Source organism: Bos grunniens, chromosome 7, assembly GCF_055505025.1.
Source record: "Bos grunniens cultivar Pamir isolate PY7600 chromosome 7, Bosgru_T2T1.0, whole genome shotgun sequence".
Taxonomy (NCBI): Eukaryota; Metazoa; Chordata; class Mammalia; order Artiodactyla; family Bovidae; genus Bos; species Bos grunniens.
Window position 1 is genome coordinate 10,239,470 of NC_141171.1, and position 19,793 is coordinate 10,259,262.

Here is a 19,793-nt window from a genome sequence, read left to right on the forward strand (position 1 = left end):
CAGGGTGGCATGTGTGTCCTTAAGGGAAAAGAACCTGTGAAAAAATCTGAGGGTCTTTTTTTCCCCAGATATACAAGTTTCAAACTTAAGCCATTGTTTGGGGGAATGTAAGAAGGAGGTTCCCTTGGACTGCAAGGAGATCCAACCAGTCCATTCTAAAGGAGATCAGCACTGGGTGTTCTTTGGATGGAATGATGCTGAAGCTGAAACTCCAGTACTTTGGCCACCTCATGCGAAGAGTTGACTCATTGGAAAAGACTCTGATGCTGAGAGGGATTGGGGGCAGGAGGAGAAGGGGATGACAGAGGATGAGATGGCTGGATGGCATCACTGACTCGATGGACGTGAGTCTGAGTGAACTCCGGGAGTTGGTGATGATGGACAGGGAGGCCTGGCGTGCTGCGATTCATGGGGTCTCAAAGAGTCAGACACAACTGAGCAACTGAACTGAAGAAGGAGGTGATGAAGGGTTGTATTAGAGGATGCTGAAGAATAAAGTGGCTTCCCTGATATTGTTAAAACTTCAAGACACGGGGAGTCTCTTGCCCATGTGTTCTTTGCACTCTGTGTATCCCCTGGATACACAGATTAACTAATAAAGCAGAAAAAATATGTAAATGATAAAAGAGATATCACTATGATATCAAGTCACTTTATCAATTCAACATCCCATTATAAAAATAAGCAATGGGAATAAATCCACAATTTAGAAAAGGAAATGCATAATATACAATAGTGGGAGATTTTTAAGGTGAAATGGTAAAAGAAACTTCTAAACTATATTAATAAATTTTAATTAATTTATTAATTTAAATTAATAAAATTAAAAACTTGGCACTGCATCTTGGATCTACCACATATTAGCTGTTTGAATTTCAAGAGGCAACTGAACCATTCAAAAAGTTTACATCTTTTCCCAAATAGTGGGAATAGGAGTATTTATCCTCCTGAAAGTGTTAGTCACTCAGTCGTGTCTGACTCTTTGTAACCCCATGGACTGTAGCTTGCCAGGCTCCTCTGTTCATGGAATTCTCCAGGCAAGTATATGGAATGGGTTGTCGTTCGCTTCTCCAGGGCATCTTCCCAACCCAGGGACTGAACCCAGTTATCTCACATCACAGACAGATTCTTTCCCATATGAGCCATGAGGGAAGCCCCTATTCTCCTAAGGAGATGGTTGACAATCTATGTAAAAAGATTAGCATGAACACTGGGCTTGGGTCCCTGTGTTATATAGCAGCTCCCCATTACCTCTCTTGACAGTTTATATAGATCAATGCTAGCAAACTCTGGGCTCTGGGTTTGCTCTCAGGTGATCTCAGGTACACATGCATGGATTTGATCTTCTTGGACCCTTTCCTGCAGTAACTCCTGGACTTGCCAACTCACCTGGTTGGGAACTCTGAGAGGAAGATCACTGCGAGAAGGTCCAAACTCCTCCTGGATGGTTAATAGTGGAAACTGAAGCTCTGGTCCCACAAAAGACAGTGTAAAAGAGGCTTGCATGAGTCTCCCAGCCAAATGTAGGACTCTAACAGCAATAACCACGTTCCATCCACTGCAAGGTTGTACAGACTGAGGGATGCAGCAGAGGAGATATTTACAGCTACCCCTGTCTACTAATCAGCATGTTTCCCTCTTTCTACTCCAACCTTTAGGCCCATGATTTCCCTGTGGGACACTGGTCTGAACAGGGAAGGAAATGTCCTGGAGATTCTGTGTTCCCAAGAGACCAGGTTAGAGTCAAGAGAATCAACTTCTAATTATCGTTGTTCTTCCTCATGCACTTTGCTGACTTCTTCAGTCTAACCTTTGAAAAATGCCTCATCCCAAACCTGATTTTCTCCAAGTTTAGGAATAGATCACATTCCTTCCTGGAGTAGATCCCTTGACTCTTCAAATATTGACTTGTAGTAGAGACACAACCCCTGATGTCTAGAAAAAGTTGCTCTTCTCCTCCTCAGCAAGGACAAGGAGGAGCACTGTACAGCTTAGCTTGGTGCCACATTGTCCAAAATCACTAGGAATTTCTTAATTATATCACAAGTTGAGTTCTGATTTAATCCCTCATATTGAAATGTTTGTTCATTGTAATGAATATATTTATATTCTTTTCCTACGATAGTCTGAATGCAAAATAGGGAAATAAATAGATTCTTCCCTCTAGCTTCCAGAGGAAATCAAGCCCTGCAAACATGTTGATTTTAGTCCAGAGAAACCCATATCATGCTTCCGAACTCCAGAATTGTCAGAGCATAAGTTATTTATTTAAATCACTAGTGTGGTAGTTTTATCTTAACACTAGAAATTGAATACAGATATTTTTTTCCCAGTAAAATTTTGTTCAGGAAATGGAGATTATACTTCTCAGTTCATTTATTGAGCTTCCCCTGGGGAAAGATATTTTGTGTTATAATCCCATCTTAAGTGGGAAGAGGAAATTTAAATTCAATTTGGGGATATTCAGTCTCTTTATCTGATAAAGATTTTCTCATGGCATGAATGTAAACTTGCTTAAGATTGTGATGTCCATGAGGCATTAAGATAGGAAAAGTAATTATTTAATTTGTTGTCTACCATTTACACTATATTTTGTGCCTAATTTTCTACATTATTTGATTTTATATCCAGACAAGCATTCATTATTTTTACATGTTTCCTCTCCATCTTTCTCACACATTTCCTCCCAACATAAAACATTAGACTGTGTACAAATCAGTGTGCACATGTTTATTTGAAATAAAAATTTATATAAATTAATACATATATACATGACTGCCTTCTTTGAAGGTTTCGTTTGTACCCATCAAAATATATCCACACAATTAATTTGTTTCTTACAACATTTGTCTGAAGTTATGTTTACTATCTCACATTTTATTCAGAAACAAGGACAGTAAGACCCAGGAGATTAAATTTTTGACAGTTTTCAAAAAATGGAAGTTTTTATCATTTTCCTAAAAATGATGTTAGAGTTATTGTGAACTTTCCTGAACTATACATAAACAAAACTGTGCAGCGTGTCCTGTTATTTCTATAAGACTTCTATATTTTGTTAAAAAGTGCATTTTAACTATGTGCAGATTATAGGATGTAAATAATGCCAGTAAGTTTATCATTGTTGTTCAGTCACTAAGTCTTGTCCTACTCTCTGTGACCTTGTGGACTATAGCATGCCAGGCTCATCTGTCCTCCACTATCTCATGGGGTTTCTCAAACTCATGTCCATTGAGTCAATGATGCCATCCAACCATCTTATCTTCTGTTGCCCCTTCACCTCCTGCCTTTAATCTTTCCCATCATAAGTGTCTTTTCCACTTTTCCAATGAGTCAGCTCTTCACATCAGGTGGCCAAAGTATTGGAGCTTCAGCTGAAGCACCAGTCCTTCCAATGAATTATTCAGGGTTGATTTCCTTTAGGATTTGGTTTGATCTCCTTGCAGTTCAAGGAATTCTCAAGAGTTTTCTCCAGCATCACAGTTTAAAAGCATCAAATTCTTTGGTGCTCAGCTTTCTTTATGGACCAACTCTCACATCCACACATGACTAAATAAGTCTGCTGCTGCTGCTAAGTCATTTCAGTCGTGTCCGACTCTGTGCAACCCCATAGACGGTAGCCCATGAGGCTCCCTCGTCCATGGGATTCTCCAGGCAAGAACACCGGAGTGGGTTGCCGTTTCCTTATCCAATGCATGAAAGTGAAAAGTGAAAGTGAAGTCGCTCAGTTGTGTCCAACTCTTAGCGACCCCATGGACTGCAGCCCACCAGGCTCCTCCATTCATGGGATTTTCCAGGCAAGAGTACTGGAGTGGGGTGCCATTGCCTTCAGAAATAAAATACAGCTGGGCATGGATCAAAGAGGAACCTGAACCCCGGGTACCTGATTCACACTGAGCAGTGTTAGTGGATGTCTCATCTGCCTGTGAAAAAGGAAAATGTAGATATAGGGACTCTCAGATCAGATCAGTCACTCAGTCGAGTCTGACTCTTTGCGACCCCATGAATCACAGCACGCCAGGCCTCCCTGTCTATCACCAACTCCTGGAGTTCACTCAGACTCACTTCCATCGAGTCAGTGATGCCATCCAGCCATCTCATCCTCTGTGGTCCCCTTCTTCTCCTACCCCCAATCTCTCCCAGCATCAGAGTCTTTCCCAATAAGTCAACTCTTCGCATGAGGTGGCCAAAATACTGGAGTTTCAGCTTTAGCATCATTCCTTCCAAAGAAATCCCAGGGCTGATGTCCTTCAGAATGGACTGGTTGGATCTCCTTGCAGCCCAAGGGACTCTCAAGAGTCTTCTCCATCACCACAGTTCAAAAGCGTCAATTCTTCGGCACTCAGCCTTCTTCACAGTCCAACTCTCACATCCATACATGACCACAGGAAAAACCATAGCCTTGACTAGACGAACCTTTGTTGGCAAAGTAATGTCTCTGCTTTTGAATATGCTATCTAGGTTGGTCATAACTTTACTTCCAAGGAGTAAGCGTCTTTTAATTTCATGGCTGCAGTGACCATCTGTAGTGATTTTGGAGCCCAGAAAAATAAAGTCTGACACTGTTTCCACTGTTTCCCCATCTATTTCCCATGAAGTGGTGGGACCAGATGCCATGATCTTCATTTTCTGAATGTTGAGCTTTAAGCCAACTTTTTTACTCTCCACTTTCACTTTCATCAAGAGGTTTTTGAGTTCCTCTTCACTTTCTGCCATAAGGGTGGTGTCATCTGCATATCTGAGGTTATTGATATTTCTCCCGGCAATCTTGATTCCAGCTTGTTTTTCTTCCAGTCCAGCGTTTCTCATAATGTACTCTGCATATAAGTTAAATAAACAGGGTGACAACATACAGCCTTGATGAACTCCTTTTCCTATTTGGAAACAGTAGTACTAAATTAAGGCAATTCATACTTGATGCACTTTTTTCCCAGTAAAATAGAAGGTAAAATAGGTGAATAGCAGAAACTGATAATATATTTGTTCAAGAGAGAAGAGCACCATGACCACATCTTACATCATTAATGAGATGCAGAAGCACAGGGTAGAGACCCAGATAGACTCAGGAGGAGAACAGCAGAGCTCATGACAACATTTCACCATAGAATCTGATCACTGGCTTTTTGGATATCTGGCACAACATTAGCTAACTTATATCTAATCAAAGTGAACAGAAGTGAGGGCAATGATAATAATCTGCTGCTGCTTACTTTTGGCTTGTTATCATATGTGAAGACAACATTCATGACTTCTTTTCAGACAGCTGTATTAAAAAGATTATCCTATTGGGATTCCTTTTCAGGTAACCAAGAAAGATTGAAAGGATATACATTTTTGTGTAGGAAAACTGATGACCCTGATTTATATGCTTGGACAGGAATTCAAGCTCTTGCTTGAGGCATTCTTTGACCAGAAAGATGAAGAGATTTCTGACCGTAGAGGGGATATATAATGAAAGATACTGATAATGATTAATCATGATACCTTTAGTGGTTATGGCAATACTTTAAATCAGGGAGTTATTTCATTTAGAGCAAGGCAAGGAGGAGCCATATTATCAGCAATATCAATAGAAGGCACATGACAGGCTTCAGTCCTTGGGGTCAAAAAAAGAGTCAAAGCAAAAGAGACACAGAAGTATAGAACAGTCTTTTGGATTCTGTGGGAGAGGGAGAGGGAGAGGGTGGAATTATTTGGGAGAATGGCATTTAAACATGTATAATATCATATATTAAATGAATCGTTAGTCCAGGTTTGATGCATGATACAGGATGCTTGGGGCTGGTGCACTGGGATGACCCAGTGGGATGGTGTGGGGAGGGAAGTGGGAGGAGGTTTCAGGTCAAGGAACACGTGTACACCCATGGCTCAAGTTGATGTGTGGCAAAACAAATACAATATTGTAAAGTAAAAAAAAAAAAAAGAAGAATCAGTACAATGTGATGATGGTTAAAATGTAAAGAATGGATACAAAAGACATGAAGAATTAAAAGACTTTGGGTTAAAGATTAAAAAAAAAAAAAGAGTCAAACACAACTTAGTGACTAAGCAACAACAGTTCAAGGTAATATCAATTCACCTTTTTATTTTAATTTCTGTTTCTGTGCAGAAATCACTAACAGACATGTATTTGATAATCGATTTTAATCAAGACCTAGTGTTGGAGCTGTGTACACAAAGGTGAGTTAGAGAAGAGGATTACCCTAGTCAGGAGAATAAAAACAAATAGGCTGCTATAAGACACTGTATGTTAATTTATATTATTATGAAATGCAACTAAATTAGTAATATACTATGATTGGTGGACATATAGTGAAAAGCTGTGGTCTTAGATTTTCCTGTCATATAAACTTATCAACTGACTCTTTGGTAAGGACCCTGATACTGGGAAAGATTGAAGGCAGGAGGAGAAGGGGACAACAGAGGACGAGATGGTTTTATGGCATCACCAACTAGATGGACATATTTGAGCAAGCTCTGGGAGTTGGTGATGGACAGGGAAGCCTGGCATGCTGCAGTCCATGGGGTCACAAAGAGTCGGACACAAGGGAGCAACTGACTTGAACTGTTAAACCTATCAATTGTATTTGTTTCCAAGTGTGTTTTTTCATAGAGTTTGTACAACCTAGTACTCTTAGGAAACCTAAGTAAATATTGCATGGGATTACATTTTTCATTTGAGAAAAATTATTAAGAATTGCATATAGTCCTACGAGATAAATGGGAATGTCCAAATATTTCTTTTCCAAGATGGCAAATAAATTAGGAATAATAGGAAGACAACAAAGGGGAAAACTCTCAGTATCACAGAGAGAAGAAAGCTTAATAAAGTGAGTTAACTTATATAGATAAATGGAAGCCAAAGAAATAAAAATTCCAGAAATAAATAGAAAGAGCAACTTCTACTTCAAAATGAAATTTTAAAAATTCACCATTTATGGCTCTGAGTTTTAAGCCCTGCAATCAGTGGCAGTTCTTCAGCCCCAGAACAATTAACTCTTTATTAGTTTCCTTCCCAAATATTTTCAGAGCTTTTTTAATGTCTTTATTCCTGAGACTGTACATGAAGGGATTCAGCATGGGTGTGACCACACTGTACATCACCGAAGCGATCACACTTGAGTGTGAGCTGTGAGTATCAGCAGAGGTAAGGTACACTCCCAGGACTGAACAAGAAAATGAGGAGACAATTGAGAGATGAGATGCACAGGTGGAAAATGCTTTATACTTCCCCTGAGCTGATGAGATTCCATTTATGCAGGCAATTATCTTAGAGTAAGAGTAAAGAATAGCACCAAGGGAACCACCACCCAGCATCACTGATACAAAATATACCACCATGTCACAGATGAAGGTGTCAGAACAGGCAAGTTTGATCATCAAGTTGGCTTCACAGAAAAAGTGGGGGATTACCTGCTTTGTACAGAAGGACAACTGTACCACCATTAAGCTTTGCATCAGGGCATATAGGAAACTCATAATAAAAGATGACAGAACCAGGAGACCACAGAGCCGGGGTTTCATGATGACCATGTAGTGTAGAGGGTGACAGATGGCCATATATCGATCATAGGCCATCATGGTCAGGAGGAAGACATCCAATCCCCCAAACAGTAAGAAAAAATACATCTGGATGATGCAGCCTTCGTAGGTTATGACTTTGCTGTGAGTCTGGATGTTCCACAGCATCTTTGGGATGATGGTGGAGGTGAAACAAATGTCTGCAAAGGACAGGTTGGAGAGGAAGAAGTACATGGGGGTATGGAGGTGGAAGTCTGAGCTGACAGCCAGGATGATGAGCAGGTTTCCAAACACAGTGATCAGGTACATGAAGAGGAAAAGTCCAAATATGAGAGGCTGCAGTTCTGGTTCATTTGATAATCCCAGAAGTAGAAATTCTGAAATCTGTGTATTATTACTAGGTCCATAAGATTGATGTGACAACTAGCAAAGGAAAAAAAATATATATATATATATATATGACTAATTTTCATACAAATAGCCATTACTAAAATAGGTGGAATTTTACAATTAATATTTTGAGGTTAAGCTACATGTGTGTGTGTGTGTGTGTGTGTGTGTACATGCATACTAATTGGCTCAGCTGTGTTCCACTCTTTGCAACTCCCATGTACTGGAGGCCACCAGGCTCCTCTGTCCATGGAGCTTTTCAGGCAAGAACACTGGAGTGAGTTGCCAATATATATATTTTCTATGGGATTCATCCTGTTACATGGGTCTCTATGACTTCTTTGTGAGTTTTTGTCCTGGACTTTGCCTTTCAAAAATCCCTATAGTCCCATTACAGAGAAAGACTGTAAGCAAATATATACCATGCTGGGTGGTGTTAGGTGCTATGAATAAAGGAAAGATGCAGGTATAAAAGTGAGTGGATGGCACTTATTTTTCATTGAGAGTTCAGTTAATCTGCTAACTAGATGATGTTTGAAAACAGAATTCAAGGAAGACACAATAGATGACAAGAGTTTATCAGGTCATGTACATGTCCTGTAGGTAAAAGAACCTGCAATGATACTGAAGATCTTTTTCTAGATATTTAAGCTCAAAAGTAAGCCAGTGTTCAGGGGAATGTAAGAGGGAGGACGATAAAGGATTGTGTCAGAGGATGCTGAAAAATAAAGTGACTTTTGTGCTATTACTAAAACTTCAAAACATGGGGAAAACATCATCCAGTGTATTGTTCCTTGCTCTCTGTACATCTGCTTGAGGCTCAGAATAACTAATAAAGCAAATATATATATATATAATATATATACATGCATATATATACACATACAAAAGTTTGTCTAGTCAAGGCTATGGTTTTTCCTGTGGTCATGTATGGATGTGAGAGTTGGACTGTGAAGAAGGCTGAACACCAAAGAATTGATGCTTTTGAACTGTGGTGTTGGAGAAGACTCTTGAGAGTCCCTTGGACTGCAAGGAGATCCAACCAGTCCATTCTGAAGGACATCAGCCCTGGGATTTCTTTGGAAGGAATGATGCTAAAGCTGAAACTCCAGTATTTTGGCCACCTCATGCGAAGAGTTGACTTATTGGGAAAGACTCTGATGCTGGGAGAGATTGGGGGCAGGAGGAGAAGGGGACGACAGAGGATGAGATGGCTGGATGGCATCATTGACTCGATGGACTTGAGTCTGGGTGAACTTCAGGAGTTGGTGACGGACAGGGAGGCCTGGCATGCTGCAATTCATGGGGTCGCAAAGAGTCGGACACGACTGAGCGACTGAACTGAACTGAACTGAACATATATACATATTATATATATATGTTAGTCTCTCAATCATGTCTGACTCTTTGTGACCTTATGGATTGTAGCCTGCCAGGCTCCTCTGTCCGTGGCAGTTTCCAGACAAAAGTACTGGAAAGGGTAGCCATTCCCTTCTCCAAGGGAGGATCTTCCTGACCCAGGGATCAAACCTGCGTCTCCTGCACTCGGGGCAGATTCTTTGCTGTCTGAGCCGCAAGGGAATATATGTATATACATCTCCAGATTGAAAAAAAAAAAAGAGTTACATCTTTATGATAATAAGTCATCCTATCAATTCAACATCCCATAGAAAAATCCGTGAAGAGAATAAACCCAGAACTTGCAAATGGAAATGCACAATATACAAAAACAGTGAAAGGATTTTAAAGGGAAATGGTAAAATACACTTCTAAATTGTATTAGACACATCCTTTTAAAATTAGGAAACCTTTCATCAAATCTTGGATCTACCACGTAGTATCTATTTATAAAAGGCAATTTAATCATTCTATATTTTTACGTGTTTACCCAAATAATGGGAAGAGTGGTATTTATCTTCCTGAGGTGGTTGACAATACACGCAAAAAGATTAGCCTCACCTTCCTATTTGCAAAAGAATGGTTGCCAGTGGTGATGAGTCTCCATGTTCAGTCCTGTGAATGACAGGGCAAAGAGAAAGCTGCTTGATGCAAGTGTTTAAGCAATAAATACGAAGCTAACGCTGCAAGATGAATGTGCAAAGGGGAAAATGATGAAAGGAAGTGTGAAAGAGTGTCCAGGAGTGAAACATCCAGGAGTTTTCAAAATGTGAGTAGCACAGCCATAGCATCGAATATTAGGCAGACATTGAAATAGTGAATGAGCAAAACACTGGTGGACTGGAGGCAAGTCCATGAGGTTTTAATGAGTAAGAAGGAACAGTGGACACAAAGAAGAAACAAGACAGCATTAAAAAATAAAGAGTGCATATGACATGCACATAATTCTATTTATTTATTGAAATACAAGTATATGAATATATATGCAAATATATACATTATATATAGATTATATATCTACAGGAAAAGAAGTTTAAAAAGAATTTATAATGTAGAGAGTGTCAGTAAGAATTCAATTAGACTAGAATTAGTGGTTTCTATGCAGGTCAGGAAGCAACAGTTAGCACTGGACATGGAACAACAGACTGGTTCCAAATAGGAAAAGGAGTACATCAGGCTGTATATTGTCACCCTGCTTATTTAACTTATATGCAGAGTACATCACGAAAAACGCTGGGCTGAAAGAGCACAGGCTGGAATCAAGATTGCTGGGAGAATAACCTCAGATATTCAGATGACACCACCCTTTTGGCAAAAAGTGAAGAACTAAAGAACCTCTTGATGAAAGTGAAAGAAGAGAGTGAAAAAAGTTAGCTTAAAGCTCAACATTCAGAAGACTAAGATCATGGCATCTGGTCTCATCACTTCATGGGAAATAGATGGGGAAACAGTGGAAACAGTGGCTGACTTTATTTTTCTGGGCTCCAAAATCACTGCAGATGGTGATTGCAGCCATGAAATTAAAAGACATTTACTCTTTGGAAGGAAAGTTATGACCAACCTAGACAGCATATTGAAAAGCAGAGACATTACTTTGTCAACAAAGGTCCGACTAGTCAAGGCTATGGTTTTTTCAGTGGTCATGTATGGATGTGAGAGCTGGACTATAAAGAAAGCTGAGCACCAAAGAATTGATGCTTTTGAACTGTGGTGTTGGAGAAGATTCTTGAGAGTCCCTTGGACTGCAAGGAGATCCAACCAGTTCATCCTAAAGGAAATCAGTCCTGAATATTCATTGGAATGACTGATACTGAAGCTGAAACTCCAATACTGTGGCCACCTGATGCAAAGAGCTGACTCATTTGAAAAGACCCTGATACTGGGAAAAATTGAAGGCAGGAGGAGTAGGGGACAACAGAGGATGAGATGGTTGGATGGCATCACCAACTCAATGGGCATGGGTTTGGGTGGACTCCAGGAGTTGGTGATGTACAGGGAGGCCTGGCATGCTGCAGTTCATGGGGTTGCAAAGAGTCAGACACGACCTGAGTGACTGAACTGAACTGAACTGAATCAACCATATGAAGCAAAATTGAATGACAATCCAAAACTAACTTATACAGCAAAATTATATGATAAAAATTTGACAGTAACATCATGGGTCTCTGGCTACAGATTAAATTTCCAAAGACTTGGAAATGTAAGGATATAAGGGAAGGTCTTTTAAACTCATAGAAGAAGCAGTGCAGTGTAAGGATATAAGGGAAGGTCTTTTAAACTCATGGAAGAAGCAGTGCAGTGCCTAGTTTTATTTTCATCCTATATAAGAATATACTGATTCATATAAGTTTATGCAATGCAAGAGACACAGGAGATGAGGATTTGATCCTTTGTTTGGGAAGATTCCCTGAAGGAGAGCATGGCAACCCACTTCAATATTCTTGTCAGGATAATCCATAGACAGAGGAGCCTGGAGGGCTACAGTTCATAGGGTCGTAAAGAGTCAGAGATGACCTAGTGACTGAGCACGCTTCCACACATACAGAAGAATATTCACTTTCATTTTTGTTTCTATCAAAGATCTTTAAGAATACTAAAGTGACAGCTCAATTTTTCAGTAAGGAAAAATATGGAGAAAACAGAATAGACTGAGTGATATATTTGACCACATACTATGAATAAACACTCACAATCCCTTACATATACACCTGTACATTCATAAAAGAACTCAGTCTTAAACAGAGATTTGGTTGAAAAACTCCAGTTCCTTATTTGGGACAATGTAATAAAAAACAAGAATAAAAATTCTCCAACCCTTCCTACACAAATGTAAAGATTTTGTATAGACTATAATAGAGAATACAAATGAAAAAGTAATCCATAAATAGTATTCAGCTTCACAGGAAAATAATTGCAAAATAAAGCTATTTAGCATACTGCTTTCTAATTCTCAAAGATATTTTTAATCTGAATACCCAGAGTGAAAAAGAGATAATGTAACATTAATGTATCATGAACTTTTATTACAAAGTAATATTTGCAAACAATACATTGGTCTGGATCTTTCTTACAAATATAGAAATGTTTCAAAAGTAGCCCATCTTAAAAATTAAAAAAAAAGAAATACCCACAATTCATCGGACTACCTCCACACCAAATGATTTTTATTTACTTTCTTTTTTTCCAAAACCCCTTAGATAAGTCCTGCTTTTACTAGAAGCACTATACACCAGCCATTCTTGACTCTAATGGGTTACCTTCACTTAATAGTCAATAGTCACCCCTGTGAAGGTGCATGCTCACATCCCTTTTCAGCATGATAAATAAATGTATTAATTAGTTAATCAGAAAAGCAAACAACTAGCAATATCTTAGCGTTGGGCCCAGCAAGCGGCTATCAGGTGACCTCAAGGATATGTTCTTGGATTTGATTTTCTCTGATCCTTTTCTGCAGTACCTCTTGGACTTGCTAACTCACCTGGTTGGGAACTCTGAGAGGAAGGTCACTGAGGGGAACTCCAAACTCCTCCTGGATGGTTAATGATGGAGACTGACACTCTGGCTCCTCAAAAGACAGCAGGAAGGAGGGTGACAAGAGTCTCCCAGCCAGACTTAGGACTCCAAGAGCAACTACCATGCCCCATGCAGTCCAAGGTTGTACAGGCTGAGGGATACAGCAGAGGAGATATTTATAGCTCCCCTTGTCTGCTCATCAGCACATTTCTGTCTTGTTACTCCAAAGCCTAAGCACATGATTTCCCAGTGGGACACTAGTCTGAAGACGGAAGAGAATGTCTTGGAGACTCTGGGTTTCCAAGAGACCAGGTTAGAGTCAAGAGAATCCACAGCTTATTATCATAGTTCTTCCTTGTGGACATTCTGAATTATTCAGTCTAACCTTCCAGCACCTCATCTCAAACCTGACTTAAGATTTTCTCCAAATTTAAGACTACATTACATACTTGCATAGATTAGATTCCTTGAGTCTATAAAGTATTTTGTAGTAGAGACACAGCCCCTGATGGCTAGAGAAAATTGCTCTTCTCTTTAACAAGGTCAAGGAGGATAACTTTATTCCTTTGGTACAAACCTTGAGCTCTGCACACCTCAGTTTCATGCCACATTGTTCAAAATCATTTGGAATTTCATAATTATATCACAAGTTAAGAATTGTCATTTAGTACCTCACATTGAAATGTTTGTTAATTGTAAGGTATATATTTGGATTTTTTCCCTCTGTAATATTTACTCCGAATAGGAAAGTAGATATGTTCTTCCTTATAGCTTCCAGAAGAAATCCAGTACCACAATCATTTTGACTTTGCCCAATGAGACTCATTCAGTCTTTTGACCTCCAGAATTGTAGGAGCATAAATGTGTTTGTTTAAATCATTAGTGTGGTAATTTTACATTTGCATTAGGAACTGGCTATAGATATTTATTCAACTTCCCTGGTTGTTCAGTTGGTAATCTACCTACAATGTAGAAGATACCAGTTCAGTCCCTGGTCCAGGAAGATCAGGTGGAGAAGGAAATGGCAACCCACTCCAGTATTCTTGTCTGGAGAATCCAATCGACAGAGAAGCCTACAGTCCGTAGGGTCACGAAGAGTCAGACACGACTTATCGACTAAACCACCACCAACACCATAGACATTTAGCCAATAAAATTTTGTTCAAGAAACTGAGATTACATTTCTGAGTGTATTCATTTAGCTTCCCCTGGGGAAAGACATACTGTGTTGTAATCTCCTCTTAAGTAGAAGAGGAAATTTAAATTCAATTTGGGGATATTCACACTTTTTAGATGATAGAGATTTTCTCATTGCATAAATGTAAATGTGCTTTAGATTGCGATGTCCTTGAGACATTAATATAGGAAAAGTAATTATTTAATTTGTTGTCTACCATTTATACATATTAATTCTTCTGATCCAAGAACATATGATATTGCTCCATTTATTTGTGCCTACTTCCACTTCTTTCATGAAAGTCTTAAAAATGGTTTAGTGTACTTGGGTACACTAAACCATTTTTATAGGAATTTGACCTCTTGGTTAAATTGATTTCTGAATATTTTTACATTCTTTTTGATGCTATTGTAATTGAGAGTTTTCTTTTCTAGATTGTTCATTGTTAGTGTATATAGACATAATTGATTTTTACATATTGATTTTCTATCCTGCAAATTTACTGAATTTGTTTACATGTTATAATGTTTTTTGATGGAGACTTAAGGTTTTCATATAGATAGATAGATAGATAGATATAAAGATTTATCTTCTTCAAGCAGAAAAATTAATGTTTTTCTTTTCAATTAGGATGCCTTTATTTTCTTTCCTAGGTACTCTAATGAGAACTTTCAGGACTATGTTGAATAGAAGTTGTAAGAGTGGACCCTCTTGTCTTGTGTCTGATCTTAAAGAATATGTTTTCAATTTTTTACCAGTCAGTATAGTGTCATCTATGGGCTTTTCATATATGGTCATTTTACTGTTGAGGTTCATTCCTTCTACATTGACTTTGGTAGAATTTTTATCACGAAAGAATGTTGAATTTTGTCAAATTATTCTTCTGCATCTATGGTTATTAACATATGATGTTTACCTTTAATTCCATTCATATGGTGTATTACATTGATTGATATGCTTTTGTTGAACCACACTTGTGTCCCAGAGATTAACCCCATGTGATCCTTGGTTATGATCCATTTAATGCTCCATAGAACTTGGTTTACAATATCTTGTTTAGAAATTTTTCATGTATATTCATCCAATATATTGGACTATAGTTTCCTTTTTCCTTCTTTAAAGATTTTTTAACTTTTAAAATTAGCTTTATTGAGGTATGATTCACATGCCATCCAATTTGCCAATTTTAAATGTACAATTCAATTTTTTTAGCACATTCTTAGATATCTACAACCATCAACAGTTTTAGAACATTTCCTGATAGAATTCATGAAGCAGTTGTTAGAATCTGCTTATCTATGATTCCCTTCAAGAGTCCCGGCTGCTGTTATTCCAGTCTCTCTCCACCCCCTTGTCATGAAGGTTATGTCAGTTTTCTGGATGGACATGTAGTCACTGAGTCTCCTGCACAGCTGGGGAAGCTTGACTCTCACTCATATGCTTTCACTTTTTTTGTGGGAGAAATCAGAAGACCAAACGTTGCACATGGCATTGACCTGTTCCACCTCAGAGGAGGCATGATGCCAGAGAAACTAGCTAACTTGAAACATAAAGAAAGACAGACACCCTCAGTGAGAGTCATGAATGAGGATGTGAGAAACAACTTGCCTGGAAAAGACTAACAGGAGTGGCAAAAATGTAATAATTTATGTTTTTGCATAAAATATTAATCAATTTCTAGAGGTCAGGTATGGACTTGCTGTATGAGAAGAAGTACATTGCAGGGGGTATTATTTCACTGCAACTACTAGATAGTCATGCAAGTTGACAGACCAGGCAAAGTTGATTGTCAAATAAAGCTCTTGGGCAAATAATTACAGAAGCTGGCAGTTTGTAGTTGGGCTGAGAAATTTCATATATGGAAAGAATCAAGATGATAAATGTGGGACACACCAGTATCTAATACAGATATAAATAGCATGGTTCATCCCTTGGGGATTTGTTGAAAATCTACTATTCTTGAATTTATTGATGTGAGGTGAGCACACAGGTATGGAGTGAGCACATTGGGATGATAGGATGATACACAATGTACACAATGTTGTACTCAGCTATATGGACTTATGAGCATTTGAATAGTGATCAGAGCACCTCCAGCTATTTAATTTCACTTGATAAGAAAGGCATTGTAATAAACTATATGATATAGGATGTTATGCAGCAATAGCTAACTGAAACAACAAAGCAAACCGTAATGAGAGCACGCATAAAAACCCACTGCTTTTTATTTTTGGCATACATCTTGATTTGGGGACAATATTCATGATTATTATTTAAACTTGTTTCAGATAACTAGATTATCAATTGGTTCATTGGTTTCTCCTTAATGAGGAACTTGTTCTAAGAAACTTGGAATGGTTGGAAGGATATGCACGTTGTGCCAAAGTAAATGGTGATCTGGAATCACATGACTAGGAGAAATTTCAGCTTGCTTGTGAGTCATCCTTTGATCCTGAAGAATGAAGGTTCCTGAGGAGGAAGGACATATGAAATCATTCAGCTTGATATTGTTCATTCACTGCTCATGATTCTTTAGTGGTTATGATGAAATTTAGAAAAGTGAAGATCCTTCGTTCAGAGCAACAGAGGAGTCATAACTGTAATCAGGACAGGAAATTTTAAAGTCAAAGTTGAGTGATCCAGGAAAACAATTATAAAACACACGAACCAATAACTAACTCCAATGTATAGACTCCCTCTCTCAGACACCAATTTTCCACTTTTCAATGAGTAGATATATATAGATAGAAATTTTTTACATGTAAGGTTGAAAATTTGCTATGACATATTTAAGGTTATCTGTGACAATAGGACCATACTGTTGCTGTTGTTCAGTTGATGTTATGTCTGACTCTGTGACCCCATGGACTGCGGCAGGCCAGGCTTCCCGGTCCTTCACCATATACCAGCGTTTGCTCAAGCTCATGTCCGTTGAGTTGGTGATGCCATCCAACCATCTTATCCTGTCATCCCCTTCTTCTGCCTTCAATCTTTCCCAGAATCAGGATCTTTTCCAATGACTCTGCTCTTCACATCAGTTTACCAAAGTATTAGAGCTTCAGCTTCAGCATCAGTTCTTCCAGTGAATATTCAGGGTTGGTTTCTTTTAGGATTGACTGGCTTGATCTCCTTGCAGTTAAGGGACTCTCAAGAGTCCTATCCAACATCGCAGTTTGAAAGCATCAGTTCTTTAGTGCTTGACTTTCTTTATGGTTCAACTCTGACATCCATACAAAACTACTGAAAAAACCATAGCTTTGACTATTTGCACCTTTGTTGGCAAAGTAATGTCTCTGTTTTGTAATATGCTGTCTAGATTTTTCATAACTTTTCTTCCAAGGAACAAGAGTCTTTTAATATCATTGCTGCAGTCACCATTAGAAGTGATTTTGGAGCACAAAGACCATATTAGGTCAGTCTGTTTATTCACATTTGCATTTCAATATAGATTTTACTGGAAGATACACATTTGATGATGATTTTTAATAGGTGACTATGATAGATACTCGGAGAAGGCAATGGCACCCCACTCCAGTACTCTTGCCTGGAAAATCTCATGGACGGAGGAGCCTGGTAGACTGCAGTCCATGGGGTCTCTAGGAGTCAGACACGACTGTATAACTTTCAAGTAGACAACCTGAGCGACTTCACTTTCACTTTTCACTTTCATGCATTGGAGAAGGAAATGGCAAGCCACTCCAGTGTTCTTGCCTGGAGAATCCCAGGGATGGGGGAGCCTGGTGGGCTGCTGTCTATGGGGTCACACAGAGTTGGACACGACCGAAGCGACTTAACAGCAACAGCATGGTAGATACTAGGGACACAGGTTGAACAAGCAGCATATAACCCCAGAAGAGCAGTTATAAAACTCAATAGTATGAATAAAGTTGATATTACCAAAATATCATGGAAATAAGGTTATGATATAGACAAAAAATGAGAGACTCAAAATAACAAACTGGTTTGGATTTCACTCTGCAATGGAATTCTATAGGTTACTCTAGCTGCTAAGTGTGGTCTTTCTATGTGAGTGATACAACTCAAGACAATTCTTTATGGAAAATTTAAAAAAAATTACTTGGGAAGATAGCTCTCATTTAAAGGGAAAAAATGAGGAACAAAAATTTTCCCATGAAGTAAATGGAAATTTTCAAATATTCCTTATCCAATTTCAGAAAAAAATAAGAAACTTAGAGAAGAAAGGAAAGGTATCCATATACCAGACAGAATAGAAAGCTTAATCAAGTGACTTACTTAAATTATATGGAGAAGTTGAAATCAAAGAAATAGAAAGACCAGGAAATAAATGTAAGGAATAAGAGCTCTTTCTGCAATCTGATCAAGAATCACAATTTCTGCCTCTAATGCTTTGAGTGCTGTAATAACTGACACTTCTTCAGCCCCAGGACAATTGGCCCTTTTACAGCTGCCATCCCAAAGAATCTTCTTAGAAATCTCTTTATGTCTTTGTTTCTCAGACTGTAGATGAAGGGGTTCAGCATGGGTGTGACCACTGTGTACATCACAGAGGCTGTTGCACTTGAGTGTGAGCCATGGGTAACAGCAGAGCTAAGGTACACTCCTAAGCCTGTACAATAAAACAAGGAGACGACTGAGAGGTGAGATGCACAGGTGGAAAAGGCTTTATACTTCCCTCGAGCTGATGAGATTCCACATATGGAGAAAACTATCTTAGAGTAAGAGTAACATATCCCAGTGAATGGACCACCACCAAACAGCCCAATTGCAAAATACATCATCACATTATTGAGAAAGGTATTAGAACAGGCAAGTTGGATCACATCTTTGAATTCACAGAAAAAGTGGGGGATTTCCAAGACGGTACAGAAAGACAGTCGTAATGCCAGTAAGCTTTGTAACAAGGAATTCAAGGCACCTATTAGCCATGATATCAGCACCAGCAGTCCACAGAGAACAGGGTTCATGATGACTGTGTAGTGCAGGGGGTGGCAGATGGCTATGAAGCGGTCATAGGACATCACAGTCAGAAGAAAATTGTCCAACTGTACAAACAGTAGGAAAAAATACATCTGGGTGAGGCAGTCTTCGTAGGTAATGACTTTGGTTTGAGTTATTATATTCAGCAGCATCTTTGGAATAGTGGTGGAGGTGAAGCAGATGTCTACAAAGGACAGGTTGGAGAGGAAGAAGTACATGGGGGTGTGGAGGTGGGAATCTGAGATGATAGCCAGGATGATGAGCAGATTTCCAAACACAGTGATCAGGTACATGGATAGGAAAAGGCCAAATATAAGGAGCTGAAATTCTGGTTCCTTTGAGAATCCCAGAAGAACAAATTCTGAAATTTGTGTATTGTTGCCTGGTACCATGTGGTAGTGATCACTACTAGGACAGAAAGAAAAATGACTAATTTTTACACATATACACCTTAGCATAGTGAAATGCTGTAAATTATATTCAGTCATTTTAAATGGCCTTCTGTGACATCATAAGTGTTATCAATTCAGTTCAGTTCAGTTGCTCAGTCATATCTGACTCTTTGCGACCCCATGGACTACAGCCCACCAGTCTCCTCCATCCATGGGATCCTTCAGGCAAGGATACTGGAGTGGGTTACCATTCCCTTTTCCAGGGGATCTTCCTGACTCAGGGATTGAACCCTGGTCTCCTGCATTGCAGGCAGACTCTTTATGGTCTGAGCCACCAGGGAAGCTGTGACAACAATGAATAGAAATTCCCATAGGCAGGTTTTCCACCAACAGGTACTCTTATTACACAGTTTAAATGCAAAATTCTCTCATACATTTGAGGAATT

At 38.9% G+C, this 19,793-nt stretch overlaps 2 protein-coding genes across 2 annotated transcripts; both read right to left on the reverse strand.

The window, feature by feature from the left end:
• Positions 1-6,960: 6,960 nt before the first annotated feature.
• LOC147368337 (olfactory receptor 7A10-like) lies at positions 6,961-7,827 on the reverse strand. Its single transcript, XM_086408788.1, has one exon. The coding sequence runs from the start codon at positions 7,825-7,827 to the stop codon at positions 6,961-6,963; it is 867 nt and encodes a 288-aa protein (XP_086264914.1).
• Positions 7,828-18,357: 10,530 nt separating this feature from the next.
• On the reverse strand, positions 18,358-19,389 carry LOC147368338 (olfactory receptor 7A17-like). The gene has a single exon (XM_086413560.1). It carries the CDS (start codon positions 19,345-19,347, stop codon positions 18,358-18,360), a length of 990 nt encoding a protein of 329 aa, XP_086269686.1. The 5' UTR covers positions 19,348-19,389.
• Positions 19,390-19,793: the final 404 nt, after the last annotated feature.

Excerpts from the sequence above, each read along its gene's own strand:
- LOC147368338 (XM_086413560.1), bottom strand. The coding sequence starts at position 19,347 with ATGGTACCAGGCAACAATACACAAATTTCAGAATTTGTTCTTCTGGGA.
- LOC147368337 (XM_086408788.1), bottom strand. The coding sequence starts at position 7,827 with ATGTACCTGATCACTGTGTTTGGAAACCTGCTCATCATCCTGGCTGTC.